The sequence below is a fragment of the Nannobrachium achirus genome, assembly GCF_963921795.1.
Source record: "Nannobrachium achirus genome assembly, chromosome: 1".
Taxonomy (NCBI): Eukaryota; Metazoa; Chordata; class Actinopteri; order Myctophiformes; family Myctophidae; genus Nannobrachium; species Nannobrachium achirus.
Genome location: NC_137810.1, coordinates 34,511,576 through 34,532,558, shown reverse-complemented (window position 1 = coordinate 34,532,558; position 20,983 = coordinate 34,511,576). Strand labels below are relative to the sequence as shown.

General features: G+C 43.7%; 1 protein-coding gene across 2 annotated transcripts in view; it reads left to right on the top strand.

Moving 5' to 3' along the window:
- The window catches only part of acbd6 (acyl-CoA binding domain containing 6), a 42,803-nt gene extending 22,262 nt beyond the window's left edge, over positions 1–20,541 (top strand). For both annotated transcript variants that reach the window (XM_080722168.1, XM_080722167.1), the window contains 2 exons: positions 16,018–16,048; positions 19,983–20,541. In XM_080722168.1, the coding sequence (XP_080578294.1) occupies positions 16,018–16,048; positions 19,983–20,137 (186 nt within the window). In that variant the 3' untranslated portion in view covers positions 20,138–20,541. The remainder of the gene's footprint in view (positions 1–16,017; positions 16,049–19,982) is intronic.
- Positions 20,542–20,983: the final 442 nt, after the last annotated feature.

The following is a 20,983-nucleotide window of genomic DNA, read 5'->3' as shown; positions in this document are numbered from 1 at the left end:
TGCAAGTCCTCGTCGCCTTCACAACTTTGTCCCCGTGCCCGCAGTAAGCGGCCAGTGGAGTAAACACAGCAATCGTCCCATAGCTTGGGAGGGCTTTTGGAGGGCTGTAACCATGGCGACAATGGAATAAGTCATGTTAACGTAGATGTTAAGAGGACCTTGAAAGAAATTACCCAATGAGTTTCATCTATATATATGAGTGGTGCTATTTATGAGTGAATTTCATTAATCCGCGTCCCGTGAAGCTTGGCCAATGCGGGATTGGGCGGGACATACATACAGACACAGGACATAACATACATACAAAGACAGATGTAGGAGCGGTCAGCACCGCTCAAAAATGTCTTAAGCAAATGCCTCTTGGTGGCATCATGGAAATCATAAAATCATGTTATTTAGGCTATTTGAGTACATTTCCACTTGAATACTGTGAATCACAGTTTAATCACCTCTCCACCTGCCTCTTGTCCAGGTGTCTGAGGTGTCTAGCCAGCTGCCTGAGGTTAAATCTGAATATTCAGGCAACTAGACTTGTGCAGCAGAGCTAATACGTATGTAGAAGCGGCTTCTAAATGCAAGTCCTCGTCGCCTTCACAACTTTGTCCCTGTGCCCGTAGTAAGCGGCCAGTGGAGTAAACACAGCAATCGTCCCATAGCTTGGGAGGGCTTTTGGAGGGCTGTAACCATGGCGACAATGGAATAAGTCATGTTAACATAGAAACGCTAATATACAGCATACAATTTGTCAAAGTGACAAACAGGCTTCGCAGTTAAGTCAGGTCTGTTCATATGCTAATGGTCATGACAATTCAGATCAATTGCTCCAGCCTCTGAGGAGAAAAGGGCATGGATCAGACACTTTAGACAGACAGACATTCGGTGGTTTATATGTTAGATATGGCTGCGGACCCCATCTCAAAATATTTTGTTCCATTGATGCCCGAGAAGAAAAGATTTTAGTCAAAATGTTTGCTTTATATATATATATATATATATATATATATATATATATATATATATATATATACAGTATATACAACATATATGTAGAGCCTCACCTGTGGGCACTACAGCGAGGGGCAAGTACAGTAGGTTGCTTTTTAGTTAGACGCGTGCATGATTAATTCAATGTCCAGAGTGTTGTCTCAGGTTGGATATGCCAATCCATTTATTATGCATAACTCCAAAGAAGACATACAGCGTGATGTTAATGCATTGAAAGCCAAAAACCCAGCGTGGCGAGATGAATACGGTCAAAAACTGTTTGGCATTTCACCTTGCACACCTGAGTGGCAGTGCCAATTGCCACGGATAAATAGGTAACCACCCTCTGTGTTGGTTGCCATGGTGAGTAACCAGGCCACACCTAGGGCCACCCACTGTCAGCCAGTACAACAAGAAAACAATTAATTTAAATTAAAAAACAAAACAAATAAACAGAAGGGCATTTTGGCTCCAACAATATATATTCAAAGATTTGCACAATATAGGTCTACATTAAATATTAAAATAGCCAAAGTACACTTTGAGAACTGATGTGCTAAATATATACAGTATATAGCTAAAATCACAGATGCTTTCCCGGTTTTAATGGGTTAAAAGTGTGATCACCACGCCTGACAACGAGGACAGACAGGTTGGCACATCACAATCACAGCGAGTGGAAAGGAACAGCGATATGAATGGAGTGGAGAGGGCTGATGTGCATGCATCTCCTCCAGACGCTTGCATTTCACATTACCCCTTGTTTCCCTCTCCTCTTTCATCCCTCCCTCCCTGTGTTTCTAACTTCTCTCTCTTTCTCTGTATCTCCCTCCCATCCCCTCCTCTCTCCCCTCCCCTCTCCTCTCCCCTCCTCCCTCCCCTACTTTGTATTAAAACAACATGATCCATGAGGCGGGGTGGGCGACTCGCAAGCACCGCTAATTCTAATTAATCCAGCGTGGTAGCGCGGCCGCGCCGGGCCCCAAGCGCTCCCAGTCTATCAGATAGAAATTCATAACTTAATTGAGGTCAGAGCCTCGAGCCGGCAGAACAAAAGTCTCCAGCCAGGACCAGCTAGATCAATAGTAATAAATATCTGACTGGGCGGCGTAGGCCCGAGGAGCTAGAAAACACACAAACTAGTCGGCTACCACATGCACATGTGGACCACAGAGCTCACAAATATCTGCTTTGTGTGTCGCCGTCTGCGCTGTTTTGTTTGTGTGTCTGTCCGTCCATCTGCGTCCGTTGTGACCAAATGAACTCTTAGAGGCGGAGTGGATTTGTGATGCTAATAGTAGCCTACGTTTTCCCTCCCAGCATATACACACTCACTGATTTGTTATTGATGCGAGGTGGGATTCTGGGAGACACAGATTCAGTGCCATTGCAGTTGTTGTTTTTGCCATTGAAGACGGACCTGGACAGTAAAGTCGAGGTCGTATGACAGACTTGAACTTCTTGCAAATGCATTCAGTGTGCAGGGAAGTTTGTAGGTTTTATTGTTTAGTGGGATAGTCATAGTTTACTTTGGTTAAATGTATTAACATTTGGAGTGCCTGCTTGGTGGCACTGACCATACTGTGACCTTGTGAATTATGATGAGGTGAGTTACCCTGTCTCTCTGCCCTGGTGATGATTCTCTTCTATCTAAAATAAAGCAGAAAGTGGCCATCTCTAAACATGATATATTCTTTTTGTTGCTATCTTCAAAATGAGAACAGCCACAACAGTGGATGTTTACAATATCCTCTATTGTTATAATCATGATTATTAAAATGATTAATGTTTGATGGAAAATATGTTTTCTTCATGTCATTGTTGGTCTTTATTAAAATGATGATAAATATTGTTCATCTATGAGCCTAATGATGGTGAGATGGGTTGTACAGTGTTCTGGTTATATCAAACCTGGTGTAATGGCGAGAGGGCAAGGTGCAACAGCTGACACCATTGCATACAGTAATTGTAATTTCACAATTGTCAATGATTTTCTTTTAATTGGACACTACAACCCTACTGTGTGGAGTTATCTACATATTAATCTCTCTCTCTGTATCACAGTCACAATACTTCAATATAATGTTTTGTGGTTTCTATGTGTGTTTGGCTTTTTTTTTCTCGAGTTGACCTCCCCGCGCCTCCAGCACTCATGGCTTTCTCGTCTTTGTCCTCTACCTTGGTGTCAACTACTAGTGTGATTAAACGGGTAAACACGCATTCATACCCACACGTACACACGTGCACAAACACGTGCACACCCACACACACACACGCTCGCAACAACAGTGGCTGATTGAAATTCTATGGTGGAGGCATTATTACACGTTTGTATCCCGCCCCTTTCCCAGCACTGCCTCCTATAACTAATGGATCAGTCACCCAAGTCATAACAAATATCCAATGGGATTCGTCATAATGGTGTGTGTGTGTGTGTGTGTGTGTGTGTGTGTGTGTGTGTGTGTGTGTGTGTGTGTGTGTGTGTGTGTGTGTGTGTGTGTGTGTGTGTGTGTGTGTGTGTGTGTGTGTGTGTGTGTGTGTGTGTGTGTGTGTGTGTGTGTGTGTGGTACACAATGTGTACGGGTTTGTGTGTGTCCTTTACCCCTGAAATGTATAGGGTGTAGGCCTATAACAGAGAGAAAGAGGCAGGGTAGGAGGTGAACCAGTAAAATAAGGGATGGGAGGAGAATATACTTAAATATACTCTATTACAATATACACACAGTAAAATCCTCAGTGTTAATTTTGACTAAAATCAGGGTGTACAAAAGTAACCTTATGGTTTACTTACATGTGTAAACTCTCTGAGTTAAGGGCCATTCGCATCGAGCACCATAACTAGAGTGATAACTATAAATGTATGCTGACTTTGTTGTAGAAGGTACTCATTATGCAGAATGTCCAATTTCACAAGTGTATAGAATGAATAACAAATATTTGAAAATATCAGAGGAAGTGGGTAATGTATGTTTTGTAATAATCAGAATCTACAAAGCAACTAGTAACTAACGTTTTCAAATAATTATAGGGGAGTAAAAGTATAATATTTGCCTCTGAGATGTAGTGGAGTGGTAGTAAAGGTAAAGAAAATTGGAAATACTCCAGTAAAGTTAAAAAATACAGTACAGTACTTGAGTAAATGTACTTAGTTACTTTACACCATTGTGTGTGTGTGTGTGTGTGTGTGTGTGTGTGTGTGTGTGTGTGTGTGTGTGTGTGTGTGTGTGTGCGTGTGCGCGTGCGCGTGCGTGCGTGTGCGTGCGTGTGTGTGCGTCTGCAGCAGGCAGCTGGGTATAAATGCAGGCAGCAGGGTGCTAACAGCTACAGCAGCCGGGGTCACAGTCTCTGGGCTCCCTGCCACATATTAATACTGGTCTCTAAGACACTCCCACACCTCAGTGCTCACATTAATACAGATATTTAAGAAGGCCAGCCCTGGCTTCCTCTTTTTAATAGGCCCAGTGACGGCCCGACTGTAATTTATTGCTCTCCTGCATTTTCAAGCTTGTGGATGTGTCTCCGTCTGCCTGCCTGCCTGCCTCTCTGCCAGTATGTGTGCATGCACTTAATGGCTTTGTATGCATCCGTTGCTTGCTGTGCATGTGCAGAGGTGGCACTATTTTCCTTTGCTTTAACACACAGTAAAATACGTGTTAATTTTAACTCAGAGTGGATACATTAACACTGAGGATTTTACTTTGCACTTTGCAGGACAATTGACTAAATTCCCCCCCGTCATAATTTAATATCTTGTCACTTTTTTTTAGCTGGTCTTTAATTGAAGAAGCACAACATCATATTTTTGATTGGTTCATGTCCTTTTGAAGTTGGTAGTTTCTTGCACACATTTTATTATAATGCTAATTCACAAGTTGTCTCAGGAAATCTTACATATAGAGCAGAGATCTGACATTGTCCCACCCAGAGCAAGCATACATATAAGACGCCTAAGCATACCAGTAAGACGCCTAAGGCTAAGGGCTAAAAGCGACCTGCCCAAAAGGTTGCGCAATATGGGCTTAACACAGCGGGTGCCCACGAGGTGTCTACACGCCAATCTCTTTGATGTCTCTGGAGGCCCACGACGCGTTGACGTGTTTACTGTATTTACAGTATTAACTTTAAACCTCACCGTTACGTTGGGGCTGTGCCTGGATGTAGCCCATTAGCCGCTAGTCGCTTCGAGTTGACGCTGAGAGCATCGCGCGGCCGTTTTCTCCGTATACTCCAATGCATTTCCCCATCTTTAACGCCCTTTATCTCTGATGTTTGTTTTATGGCTAAAACTGTGGCCGCGTGCGGCAAAATGTCCAAATTTTGATCAGCAATGAACAGCTATGATCAACACTGGCCCATACAGTAAGTTACACAATAACATCCTGTCTGCGCTCATGTGACCAAGTGACGTCATGACGCATGCATTGACGCAACAGGGCCTTGTATTCTTCTATGGAAGTGGCTTTGGGCACTTAGCTGGGGCTCTGGCGCCACCTTTTGGGCAGCCGATGTGTTAATATTGATGGCATAAAAGGGATTCTATTTTATGGCCATTCCCAGATATGGGCTTAATATTGTTGGGCATAAAAGGGATTCTATTAGTGTGGTTTCTCTAACAGGGCATCATCTGGTCTGGGAATCAGATGTAGAGGTCAGCTCCATATATGGAGATCTAGGTGATGATCCAGTCGTCTCCATGTATGGATATCCAGGGTTGATCTTTGATGAGGTGATGTCACAACAATGTGATGTCACAATGTCAACAAACGGGTCAGCAGCTATTGTATGGGAAATCCTAGATATGGGCTTAATATTGATGGGCATAAAAGGGATTTTATTAGCGTGGTTTTCCTAACAGGGCATCATCTGGGAATCAGATGTAGAGGTCAGCTCCTTATGTGGAGATCTAGTTGATGATCCAGTCGTCTCCATGTATGGATATCCAGGGTTTGATCTTTGATGAGGTGATGTCACAACAATGTGATATCACAATGTCAACAAACGGGTCATCATCTAATCAGATGTAGAGGTCAGCTTCATATATGGAGATCTAGGTGATGATCAAACATCAAACATCAAAACAGCTGTACCTCTGAATAAGGTGCAAATAACGCCAAAAAGGCCTAAAACCTTTCGTGACCGTTTGTTTAAACAAACTGACCTCCTTCCTAGAATCGTCAGATTACACAACATGCACACGCACGTGGCTTTCGGGGCTCTTCAAAATAAAGCGCAAGTGAATGGTGGCGGCCCTTAAAGGTACAAACAATTGTACCTTATTTATAGCACAGTGGAGAGAGACATGGGGAACAGAAACGGACTGTTTGCTGTCAGGCATGTGGTACACTAGCCTGGGGCCAGCCTAGATACTAATGCATCTAGCTAACTAACTGCAGTATCTACCCTACCTTGTTTTAACATGGCTGGGGATGTCTAGCTGAGCTAGGCTAGTGGTACACACCCCAACTACTCAGCTATGGGGCATAGCACTCAATTAATCCAGGCTTGATACTGGGCATGCAACCCGTATGGGGTGTGTGATGTCACATGCCGAACACCAATCAGCTGAGATAGTATGCAGGGCCGTTGAGTGATACAAAACAAGCAATCCTCCGTCCCATCAATGTGGAAATGAATGGCTTGTTATGATTTCATCGTAGTGCGTTTGGTGTTTGTGTTTTGCTGCTTCTCCGTAGATACTCATTGGATTACCCAAATTCCAGAGGATCAAACTTACACATATTCATAGACACTGGAATACTAAATGGGGACGAAAGATAGAGCAACGATAAAGACAAGTGCTGAAAATGTCATTTAGAGGCGTTTCGGGGGAGAAGAATACTTGACGAAAATATTGAACATGGATATATCTCAGAGGGTTTAAATCACAGGGGACAGGGACTTTAAAGCCAACTAATTAAGCCGCAACATTTTCAACACTTGACAATTTATACAGCGCACATGACCAACTCACAGGTTCATATGCGGTACTTTATGCACAGCTCGATGAAAGCTGTCGCTGTGTAGTGTTAAAAGGCCCTTCCGGACCTAGATATAGTTATGAATCTGTAATACGAGCACTCAGAAAGGAGCCAATGAATTGACAGTAATAGTCGGGCGTAAAGAGCCATTCAAGCAGGTAACGGTCCTCTTAGCCGTCATCAGCTGTTGTTTTGTTCTTATTGGGCACTCAGTGTGCGTTTGCCTACACTCAACTATTTGATTTCCATCGTTCTTAACCGTCCACATAAATTGTCGGGAGCATTAAAGCTGTCCTCGACCGCTTGCAGACGGACAGGGAGGAGGGGAAACCGAGAGAGAGAGCGTGGGGGACACAGACAGAGAAAGAGAGAGAGAGAAAGAGAGAGAGAGAAAGATGAGGAGAGAGAATAAACAAAGTAAGTGTTTTTCCTTCCATCAGTCTTTGGCGGTACTCAGCTTTATGAGTCCCTCACTCCAAATGCCTCAGCCCACAGGCTCTCCCTGCCTGCCCGGGCCATTGATTTTCATATTACACTCTTTTATGTATTTATTTATTTAATATATTTCTTTTTAAACATCATCGATGAGCCACGGGAGGACAGGCTGGACTCCGGGCGATGTTAATTTTCAGCCTAACCCTCTTCCACTCTCCTCACTGATGACTTAATGGAGGCTAAGGTGTCCCATGGGAAAAAGCAAAGCCTGCATGGCGGGGGGAGGAGGGAGGAGGGGAGGAAGCTGCATGGGAAGCCAAGGATAAAGTGAGACAATGAATGAGTGAATAGGAAGGAGGCACAAGTGAGAAAAATAAACAGAAGACCAGATACATTTAGAAAGAAAGAGATCTGAGAAAGATATGGATGAAGAAGTGAAATTGGTTTAGCTTGCTATATCTGCATGCGTGCGTGCATACGAATGGTAATGGAGATTTAGACTAGAGTGCTTGAGGTGCTTCGCCATGAGTGTTTGCTCGTGCTGTCACTGGCCCATCAAACATAGTAATCGTCTCACTGTTCATTTAACAAATTGTAGAAATGTAACCAAATGGACCGTTGTGGGAGTTGACAGTGCACATGGGACAGGACGACCTGTGCTGTAGCACATACAGCCAGGCAGGCGAGGGGGGTCGGCCCGGGCAACTGAAGGACAGTTCCTGGGCGTAGGGGGGTGCAGGGCGGTGAGTGTGGCGTCAAGCTAATTTGCCCGTGGGTGGCGCGGCTCACACACGCTGAGTGGCAGGCAAGGTTAACTCTCCCTGCTCAGAGAGGGGACCCCAGATTCAATTAGGGCTGGCCCCTGTCTGCTGATCCTTTTAACACTGGGACCTCCCCAGCACACACACACACACACACACACACACACACACACACACACACACACACACACACACACACACACACACACACACACACACACACACACACACACACACACACACACAGAGAGAGGGAGAGGGAGATACACATAAACAACATACACAAAAACGCATGAACGCAAACCTAGATGGGGAGAAAAACTGATGCAGCACAGAATGGAAACATACATATCCCAGGATAAACATACTGTACAAAGACACACCAATGCAAACATAACATAAACACAAATGTGAAGATAGTTAGACAACGGTATAGCTACAATCTGATACAGTTGCACGTCTCTCCCTCCAGTGTGGTACGGTACAGTTACTGTACCCTAACCCTACACTGTGTTCAACCCCTGGTAGTGTAAAAATGTATCCGTAAGGGTCCAAATTAACACTCCTTTTTGTTGTTATGTGCTGTGTACAGTAAATGTTTGTGTGTAGCCAGGACTCAGTGAAGGAGTGTCCTCTATCTCTGTGATCTTCATGCTGCTGTCTGATTAATGGCACCTGCTCATCATAATGCTATCTCTCGTGATCTGCATATGAATGGTCCCAGTCGGCTATCGATTACCCCCCTTCACCAGGCCCTTCATCCCAACATACACACTCCCTGGAGACAACTCTCTCTCTCTCTCTCTCTCTCTCTCTCTCTCTCTCTCTCTCTCTCTCTCTCTCTCTCTCTCCCTCTCCCCCTCTCTTCCCGGTTCTGTCTTGTCTCTCTCACTGGCTTTCCTTCTTACCGTCTTCCCGTCTTTTCTCTTCACTGACTTGTTCTAATTTTCTTCCCCGCCCCTCTCACCTACCCCCCCCCCCCCTCTCTCCCTCATCCACTGTCATTATAAAAGTCGGCAGCATTGATCATAAATCATAATTGCTTATCCATTTCTACCACTTGTTTAATGTTGCTGTCAAGGACGGATAGGGGGGGGCAGGTTGATAGATGGATAACAGAGAGACGGATAGATGGACAGAGAGACAATGGAACAGAGAGAGAAGTGGGTGAAAAGAGAGTGTTTGTTATTTTTAGAAGGTTGTGTGTGGGTGTGTGTGGGGGGGGGGGGGGGGATAAATTAAGTTGGGATGGAGAGAATGTTGTTCAAGGGAGAGAAATCCCCAAATGGCTTTCAGAACACCTACTGTACCATATGCCCAGAGCTTTTTGGCAGTTGGACTGGATTGATGTGATTTGAAAACAAGAAAGCTTTTAGTGTCCATGGCCAGCAGACAAACACCCACCCACATTCTCTCTCTCTCTCACACACACACACGCACACACACACACACACACACACACACACACACACGCACACACACACACACACACACACACACACACACACACACACACACACACACACACACACACACACACACACACACACACACACCTCCTAGGTTTCATCTCTGTTGCAGCAGGCTCTACAGATGGTGACAGATTTGACAGAGTTTTACCCTCAAGCCACAGTCTCTTTATCTGGTTTGGAAACATGCAGACGCAAAGTAAAATCCTCAGCATAAATGTTACTGAGAGTGTACAAATGTAACCAATTTGGTTACCTTCGTACACTACACTCCCAGAGTTACAAATTGATAAATTAACACTGATTAACACTTACTGTGCAGACTGACTGATTGACTGACCGAAAGTCTTGCTAACCGCTCCTACATCTGGCTTTGTCTGTTTGTACGTACAGTATGTATGTCCCACACTTGGCTCATTGGCCAATTATTGCTCTCAATCATGCCACTTTACAGCTCTCACATCAGATGTGGCTGAAAACCGCATGGTGCAAACTCATCATGGCCACTTAGGGCACTGGGTCGGGACCCATTTGTGGGTCGCGGACAGATTTTTATGGGTCCCTTCCCTTTGTTTTTTGTTTTGTTTCCTACATTATTTGTTTTTTAATTATTAGTCAAAATATTTACAAATTCCCAATTAAAAACAAAATTCTATGTTCTTTTTTTCTCTGTAATCTCATGAAGAAATCAAAGAAGAATCTAAGAAATTCCATGAATTGGACAACGAATGTTTAAGAAGTGGTGAAAATAGTCGATCTACAAGCTCACTTCACGCCACGTTGTGAGCTTTTAGATCTGCTGTTTTCACTAGTTTGGGTCCCGGGAAAACGTCTAAGCTCTCTTTTGGGTTTCGACCTGAAAGTTTGGGTCTCACTGATACTTAGGGTATGTTATTATCTGACAGATGTGAGGAGGCCAGTGCCTGAACTAGTGTGGTTGCTATTAAGGCAACACACTATTGTTCTAGGTCTGAGAACTTTTATGCCAGCTAAAGTGAAACTGTTTTTTGTTAACCTTTTAACTGAAGTTATTATCTGGGGTGTCTGGCCAGATATCTTGGACAATATAAGGTCCAATCAGACAGGATTGGTCATGCTTCACTTGACATCACAATATATAATATGAATGGTAAGACGGAATTAATTTCCCATTGGATTCCTCGCGACTTGCTTCAGTGCAACCACACTTGCAATTTCCCAGAATTGCACGTTTCTAGTCTGGGACACTCTGACTGAAGAAGCCTCCAAAGGCTAGCACTAAGTGAACCTATTGATAGACTGAAGTGTATGCATGCATGCAAGTACACATACACTCGCACACTCCTTGCTTACCCTCTCACAATGTCTTGTCTTCTTTCCCATATAGACAAAGAGAGTAATAATATTACAATAAATGTGCAACGTCTCTACAGTATACATCTGTAAGTCCGTCTGTAGTTCAAGGTCAAGGTTGTACTTTATTGTTACGTCTTTTGTGCCAGTACAGGTACATAAGAGTGCAGTGGTATATATAAAATAAAGCAGAACAACAGAAAAATAACACATCTAAAGATAAAAATAAGTAATAATGAAAGAAAGAGAGTGCAAAAGATCAAAGAGAATGAAAAAAGCATCCTCAGCTGTACATGTGCATAAGGTCTGGTGTATTGTATACACCAATGGCATTATTTTCCTGTAGTAGCTACTGGGCTTTAACTTTTTGTAAACAACTTCACAGTGTGTTCTATGTGCAACAGGTCAGTATAATTAAAAACTTCACAGTATATATATGTACAATAGGTGCAGATCAGCTTCACGTATCTGAAGAACCCTCCGGCCCACCGGCTTCAAACTCAGACAACCGTGGGAGTGCCGTGCCCATTCTTGTGATGATGGTGGGGCTAGGCAGTCCAGAACCCTGATCTGAAATATAGAATAAAATAAAAGGGACACAGGCAGACAGACAGTTACAGAGATCTCCATATTTGGATACAAAAGGGACACAGAAAGACAGACGTTTACAACGGGTACTCTGACAACAGGTATTGCATAACCGGGTGGGGCATGGATTCTACATTTGCATCATTAGCGACTTGCATCTTCCCAAGTACGCTGGTGCCCAACGGGCATAGTACTGTATAAATTGTGAATAGTTTGACCTGTTAGGCATAGGCATAACATTAAAGAGATGAGAATGCGTTGTATCTCTTTCTCCTTCATCTAGCATCTCTATAGTAGAAATTCAAATTATACATTTGCGAGTTCCACGGGAAATGCAATCGTACAAATACATATATATATCTACTGTGTAATATCCATGCTGCTCCTAAACATATTGGCTCACTCCATTAGTGTGCTACATGGTGCTGGATCTCTCCTCCATGCTATTGTGCAGCACCCTGCTTTATTGAGCACTACACACTGACATCCAGCCCAGCGTTTCTGCAACGCAAGGGAAACTTTGGATGACATGTAGAAGGCAGAGGTTTGGTCTGACATGCCTCCATAATGGAATAGGGGACAGCAAGATGCACACAAGTGAAAAATGCTATGGTAGCTGACTGTAGGTGTGTACGTACATACATACAGGGAAAGACTCCCTCTCTCTCTCTCTCTCTCTCTCTGGCTGCTTCCAAAGCAAATGGGAGACAATCCAATTTCTTGTGATTCCATCAAGCCCCCTCCTGGATCTCAGAGCATTAGGGGAGGCTGAGAGGACGGCATTCTGACCCTTCACATGCACTCATGCAGGAGGCATGCACTCCCCACATGCATTCAGATGCACATACACACACATTATACATTGGAACCCATACTTTTAGATGCTTCAGAATCCATATTTGTTGACAATGGCTTTTTGTGAACATTTTGCTCTAGACTATAGACTGAACTGACATCCTTTGCCATGTGCCTCTTGTGGATCTATGCTTTTGCTTTGGTATTATCCATTGTGTTACTGTGTGTATCTGTCCACTGCTGGTGTTTAAATGCGGTGTGTGTGTGTGTGTGTGTGTGTGTGTGTGTGTGTGTGTGTGTGTGTGTGTGTGTGTGTGTGTGTGTGTGTGTGTGTGTGTGTGTGTGTGTGTGTGTGTGTGTGTGTGTGTGTGTGTGTGTGTGTGGACTAACGTCTGGGGGCTAACGTCAGATTAGCGCTAGCTGCAGATTAGGGCTTAAACCCCTTACACTTTAATTATAACTGTATATGTTTATGTGCATCAAGGTCTCTCACTTGGCCTCAGCTGTAAACATCTGTCACACTGTCCCACTGTATAGTCTTGTGTGTGTGTGAGTGTGGCCGTGGCTGTGGTCGAGACTATGTTTTCGCCCCTGTCCGTCTGTGTGTGTCCGTCCATCTGTGAGCTACTAATCTCCGTCACCAGTGGACCTATTGCCATGCCTGCATTGCATACTCATTGGAGGCCAAGTAAAAACCTCTGCCCCAAATTTCTCACATTGGCCTGTTATAGCGCCACCAGGAGGCAGAGTTTTGCGAAACAAATATTTTGATATTACTAGTATTTTTTATTATAGTATTAGTATTGATATTATTAGTTTTCAGGAGTGGCCCTTTTTTAACAAAAAGTCTTAAATCATGAACACAGTGTCCGATTGCCATGATAATTTGCACACACATTACAGCTAGGCCAAGGAAGAAATCTATGTTTTGTCACCCGCTAATCTTTGGCACCATTGGACTGTTCAGTGTGAAACTTTGAAAGCATACTCCTTGGAGGCCAGGCCAATTGGCCTGTTATAGCACCACCAGCAGGCAGATATTTGGTAATCAAATTTTTTTGATCATTTTTCTACAGATTTCGTCCAAATATCACGTACATTGGTACACATTATCTCTATGGTTATGTGATAGGTGGTCAGCCGCTCCTCAAAGTAGCTTCGTCCGTGGGTGGCTATGTGGCCGGCTATGTGGCCATGTCCGTATCACTAACTACAATACCGCTGGTGACCAGTGTTAGGGCCTGTACACACACACACACACACACACACACACACACACACACACACACACACACACACACACACACACACACACACACACACACACACGTTCTCATCCAGGGTTCTTAAATCCCCCCCCCCCCCCACGACAATACAGTAAACCACCCCCCACATCCCCCACTGTGTGCTTAAGTTGAAAGACAGATGTGATGTTTGTACACATTGCTACACATACTGTTCGTAAGTGACTATAGGTTGCAGTTTGGCTGGCATGTTGTCAGTGTGTGTTTTTGTCCTGAGCAAACTATGGCACGCATTTCCCCCTGCGCTTGATCTGCATCGGTGCTCTGTGATCCACCCAGAGGGAATAGCAGGCTCTAATCCAATCAGCAGGTCTCTCAAGTGCTGCCCCTCAGAGAGAGAGAGAGAGAGAGAGAGAGAGAGAGAGAGAAACGCAACAATTCTGTTCTACACTAGAACCTGCCAGGGAGGAGAGGAGAGCACAATGGCCTTAAATTAAAGGGGAAGACCACCCATTTTCAATATTGAACTGTGTCATTAATATACCTTAGAGTTAGACACAGAAGGGGGGGAACTTTTTTTCTATTTCCACACAACTCCTCTAAGGTATATTAATGACATAGTTCAATATTGAAAATGGGTGGTCTTCCCCTTTAAGGCTACATAGTAAAGTCCTGAGTTTGAATTTAACCCCCTTACGGGTCTATTTTTACACTCTGAGTTAAATGAACACTCAACTTCACTGTGTAGCGACAGATGAAAGAGAGATGGAGATGTTGAGGAGGCAGAGGAGCTATTGGAAAGACAAGTGGTGGTGATAAGCAGGAGGATGGGCAGAACAGGAAACAAGGGCTTGATAGGAGAAAGGGAAGGAAGAGGTACAGTAGGTGTTATAGACCAAAAAGTCTAGGGGCGAATAGCCCGTGACATATTCACTATTACACCCGGTTTGCAAAAATAGTAAGTTTAAATAGTAAGAAAGCTATACGTAGATATGCTTAACTGGATGTAAAGACTATCTAAGAGTGAACACTAAAAGTAGAAAAGGTGATAATAATAATAGACAATAGGAGTGCATAGTAATAAATAATAATAATAAAGGTTGCCTCAAAGTGATGATAAGCAGGAGGATGGGCAGAAAAGGAAAGGAGGGATTGATAGGAGAAAGGGAAGGAAGAGATAGGAGTTGAGGAGGAACTGGAAGGAACTAAAGAAATAGAAGAGGAAGATAAAAGACTAAAAGAGTACTATAGAGCAACAAACCAGAGGAGGAGGTTCTGCCTCACACAGAAACATCACGTGAGGATATGATATTAAAAGGGCAAAGGTGGAAGACTAATGAATAATTTTGCTATAACAAAGATATTAACTCCTGTACAGTACCGCAGCCATGGTGACATTTTACTTTCTACGAAAATGCTGCTCGCCGGCTAGGTTTTAATCTTTCTCTGAGCATCGGAAACTCCTGTGCTTAGTTCAGTCTTATACTCAGATTAGAGGCAACAACGTGACCATTTATCATCATTATGGGAGGACGGGACAGGCCCGAGTGGTGATTAAGAACTGAATTTCGTGTTGATGATGTCTGCCATCCATTGTGTACGAGACACACATATACACAAATATATTATACGTGTACCTGTCACCCCATGGCCTTGAGTAACATTGCTGTTCAAAAGGCGCACACACACAGCTTTATAGTCGCGCAACTCAGCCGCCTAACTGTTGCTCCTCTGTCCTTTGTCCTTGAGCTGTTGTGGGTCGAGGTCACATAGCATCCATGGTTAATTAATTTAGCGTGTTATAAGAGCCAGCCACAGGTCAGGGCCTCTCACCATGTCCCAGCCAACAGTCAGAAACTATTTTGCCAGCTGATAACCAACATGTTTGTGGTACAAACGTATGGAGCAATGCAAGATTAGGTTCAAGGCCCGCCTCTCTGTCAGTGGAGAATCCTTATGACAGCAGGCTGGAACTGCAGATGCAGGATTTGGATCCTTGGGCTGGGTCTGATAACGGACTAAAGAGGGACTGAAGAAAGACGGGACTGAAGGACGGGTCATTGGAGTTGGCTCCACATTATGCCCTAATGTCCAGTTCCAACTCACAGTCAGGACAATCCGAACTTGAAGTCAACTACAAATTGAATGGTTTTAATCATGGGTCACATGGTTGTGAGATCAATATCTAATCTTTTCACATAATCATTCCTTTGGTTCAGTAAAACCATGGTTTCTCTTGTCTGCAACAAAGACAATTCCTTTTTTCTTTCTTTCTTGAAATTGATTTTAATTCTAATAGTTTAATATTTCTACAATTGACACCCAGGACATAAACTAATTAGCTGTTTCTATGCCCTCTGGATAATGTACATTTTGCTTGTTACAAGAATAGTTTGGTTCTGTTGAAGACAATTCTCTATTTTCTTTACAGGATGATGAGGGACAGACAGCACTACATTATGGTAAGAAGGCTTTTTGTATTACCTTATTCTCTGTCAAAGGTCCTTAATACCAAAATGAGCTTCACAACAAAAGCTTTAAATTGAAAACAAAACTCCAATGGCCAAAGTGATTTATTCAGTAGATGATCTAGTCAGATTGAAACATCATCAATTTGTCAACTATGGACTTAACTTAGATACCACTTGTATGCCTTCAAAATTGTGAATTATGCTTTGTTTCAAGTTTGTACTATAAACCATTTTGTTAAAAGCAGGTGTGACTTTGTTTCAATTCATGGAACTCTCGTTTTGGAACTAAACCTTTTACACATATCACATTCACTGATTGTGCCACTGGATCTTAACATGGATTCTGAGGACACCCAGGGGTCCTTGATGGGGTTCCAGGGGGTCCCCAGCGACAGTAATTGATAGTTAGGAACCAAATAGACCCTTACGTTTTTTGTAAATGCAACCAAATCGAACCAAATGAAACCAAAGATGAAAAAAGTAAATAAAGAATGTATCAAATGGGAGTCTGTGGCCTTGAAATGAAAAAGGTTGAGAATCACTTGACTATACCTGTATATATTTTGGTTTTCGTGGTGAAATAGTCGTTTTCTCTCTCTTACGGCTGGACTACACCAAAAAATGCGCGCATACACGCGTACTGTCCGTGAAGACGCTCGCGTGCTTAAAAATAGAAACAATCCTATTTTTAGGGAATGCGTATACGTGGTTCGCGCTATCCGTACGCCTGGTGTAGCCGGCTGAATTGATATACATTGGATCTATCCAAAACGCGCATACGTGCGCACGACCCGCATACGCACTGACGCACACGAACCGGCTTGGTGTAGTCCGGCTGTGAGTCCTGTGTTTCTCTATTGTTGTCTCTCTCTCTGTCCTCTTTCTCTTTATCGTTCTCTGTCTCTATTGTTCTCTATCCTGTTTCTCTCTCTTTCTCTCTCTCTCACTTTCTGTCCTGTCTCTCTATCTTTCTCTCTCTCTCTTTCTGTCCTGTTTCTCTTTCTCTCTCTCTCTCTTTCTGTCCTCTTTTTCTCTATCTTTCTCTCTCTCTCTCTCCGTCCTCTGTTCTACAGTTGCTATTTCAGGTGCATTTCATCCATCAGAGTCTCTCCCATTCTTTCCTGTTTCCATCTCTCTGTGTCAGTTTGTGCGTGTGTGTGTGTGTGTGTGTGTGTGTGTGTGTGTGTGTGTGTGTGTGTGTGTGTGTGTGTGTGTGTGTGTGTGTGTGTGTGTGTGTGTGTGTGTGTGTGTGATAATCACCAGGCCTCCCAAAGGAAATCAACAGTGCTCCTCAGACTCCCCTGACCCCCTCATGCCCCACCACACACAACTCCCTGAGGGGCGGTACCTGTGTGCGTGTGTGTGTGTGTGTGTGTGTGTGTGCGTGTGTGTGTGTGTGCGTGTGCGTGTGTTATGACACCATCTGTCCCCCAGCTTGGTGACCTCACGGTGGGCACGCGTCACATCGCCCACTTGTCTCCAGATACACAGATCACACTCACATGCGATCACAGCATATCACGTACACACACATCACTCATAAGCACACGCAAGCACATAATTTATGCCTACGAAAAAAAAGAAAAAACACAAACGCACCCACACACACATCGCTCACACACAAAGCTGAGGAAACCCTAAGGATGGGGCATAAAAAGATGACTAATAAACATAAGCGATGAACTCCAGGAGACAAATAGCAGAGAATGAAAATTCATTCCCACCTCTCTTTGCACAGGGCCACAGTCACTGGGAAGTGATTAATCGAGGGTTTACTGCTCACCATAAATTGTTCTCCTCCTCTATCGCTCCCCCGAGGGCCACACGCTTTTTACAGCCCAAGGCCTTGGCGAGACACCCGCCACGCGCGCGCGTGCGCACACACACACACACACACACACACACACACACACACACACACACACACACACACGCACACACTTATATTACCATACTTGTGCAGACAATCAACATTTTAGGAAGCCGATTTTATCAATCCCGTTTTTACAAATTTTGTTTCTATTTTTAACCCTGGCCTCTCAACACGTCAACACGTTGAGAGCTTGTAGATCAGCTATTTTCAGTGCATGACACTGACGTGCAACCAAGTTTAAATCAGACATAACTCCATCCATTAACCCCAAATCTAACCTCTAAATGTCTAGTCCTAAGCATAATCTTAATCTGTTTCTAATTTTAAGATTAACTTTAAAGACAAATGACCATAAAACAACCATTTATCTTGTGAGGACCATGCAAGAAAATTGTTCTCACAATGTCTAGTTCTCAAATCATGCTATACTGTACTCCTGGGGACATTGGGTTCTCACAAATATAGTAACACAAGTGTAAACACACACACACACACACACACACACACACACACACACACACACACACACACACACACACACACACACACACACATAGGGCTGGCTAAATAAAACGCTGAGAGGAACGAGAAGGAACAAGATGACAAGGATAGCTGGAAGAATAAGCCTGGGTTTTATTAGCTGATGTAGAAAGACAACTTGATCTGGGTGTCTACTGCATATAAATAGGTAGTTGTGTATGCATTATATATTTACACATGAACACCCACACACACACTCAACTGTGTAGTCACGTCACACATTCAAATGTATCATCTCTCTCACTCTTTCTCTCTCTCTCTCTCTGCCAGCCACCTCTGGGCATGAGGTTAAAAGGCCTGGCTGTCAATCAGTGTGGCTGCTGACATCAGCGATCATGGCGGAGCACAGCGACTGCTCTTTAAGAGGAGTGAGCGATTGACACAGTTAGAGGAGAGCACTCAGAGAGCGAGAGAGAAAGAGGGAGGGGTGCATCGAGGGCTAGAGGTGCATCAGCAAAGCAAGGACCCGCTAACTGGGTTAAGAAAGTGCAAGCCCCTCTTCTCCACTGTTATATCCAGATAAGAGAGGCCCCTTTTAGCGGTGCACAAATTGCCAATGGGGCAGAAATAAAGTGTTTGAGGCAACCGCAGGTCCAGGCCATGTCACTGCTGGGCCTGCAGATGGGCTTTTCATTAAGTGCTGGACTATACATAGTGTATTAAACTATGATAGTGATAATAAACTAATGACGCAAATTCATTCAACCTCTATTGAAACAATCTGTCTATCACAGATCCATCAGACTGAAATCTTAAGAAAACCTTGAACCTTGCAAGATATACTGTACAGCAGGGTTCCCCAATTAGTTTTCCCCAAGGGCCAAATTATGTCTAGGGTACCATGCAGAGGGCCACAACATTTCAGGGGGCGACGGTGGCGTTCCCGCTACTCCAGTGACAGTTCAGATATCGTCATTGTCGGGTGAAAATCTTGTATGTCCAAAACCGTTCATTTTGCATTTATCATTTTAAAAATGATTTTGGTGCGAGGCGTTGTGTGCTTGTAGATCGGCTGTTTTCACTACTTTTGTGCGACGGCCTTGTTTGATCAAGCAGAGCTTTACTTTGCGAAAGAACGTACACATTTTGAGATACGGGTTTTCCACCCGACAATGACGATATACTAGTGTTGTTGCTGCTCTTATACCACCATTATTACTGGGGTTGGTGTGGGCCAGACAGTAGCCCCCTGCGGGCATAAAATGGCCCACGGGCCGCCTATTGGGGAACCCTGCTGTACAGCATAGGGTATACAGTATTGGGTTATAAGACTTTCGAGTTCTGGGTTTTGCTGGAGCACTTATGTTCTTTTTCAACACCATTCTGCAGACACACCTGGGAGCTGCACAGTACGACCACTGTCATAATCCATTTGTTTCCGTTTATTTTGGATTGGATGTCTTGTCCTTGGCATGTTTTGATGTTTGCCCCCTAATTTGTTCTCTGTTCTTTCCTTTGTTCCTCCCCATCCCTTCTCTCTTCTACCTCGCTCTCCTGACCTCTCTCCTGTAGCATCAGCATGTGAATTTGCAGACATTGTGGAGCTCCTGCTGAAAGCCGGAGCTGACCCGTCCATCAAAGACCTTGAGGGCTCCCTCCCTGAGGAGGTCACTGAATCCAGTGCCATCTCCTCTCTCCTGCGCCAGTACACTGCTCCTAAAGGCTAGGCACTCTCCCCATCCAGCCTACTAGTTCAGTCCTAAAGCCCTAACCGCTGCCCTGTTCAAACCAAACCCCAGAACCCTCTTTTAGCCCTCGAGAGACTCTTCAGCCCCAGCGGCTAGACCTGGGTTCAAGTGTTTTAGTTCAAGTGATTTGATTCCACTACCAATGCTTTAAGTGCATTTTTATTTACAGTACCTCATTGGAAAATTGTGTGAACATGTCCCCCTTCCCCCAATTCTATCAGTTATTGTACATGGAAATCGTGCATATCAAATGTTTATATATGAATAAACATACATAATAATACCCAAACGACTTACCCAGGTCCAAAACATCCGCCCGTTTTTTCAGTCTTGGTCAGCCCTCTCTGACCTTTAAAATTATTAGTCATTTCATTGCTCTGTTACATTCCATTACAAGGAGTGCATTGATTTTTTGTCATTTATCGCAATTAAAGTCAAAACAAAGAGCAAACCCTGCTTCCATCTGGTTTCTTGTGTTCCTTAATGGTACAAATTGGCAGTATTTCCTTAGGTCTAATTAAAACATTGATAGGTTGCTCATAAAATAACATTGGTTTCAGATTATTCCTGTGAAATTGGTATCAAAAAGTATTATCTAGTATATTATACACACAAACGTTTTCCATGTTTCTGCAAGATAATTTGAGTATTTCTAAACTGTATCCTGCTAAATGTATGCAAACTACTACTACTGGCCAACCATCCACCCCATTCTCACACATCTACCATGGGTTTGTACTGTAAACACAGCCGGACTGCCCTCCATAACCTGACCTGGCTCTATTATGTCACTTAAGAAAGATCTGGACGTTCTCCAACCCATAG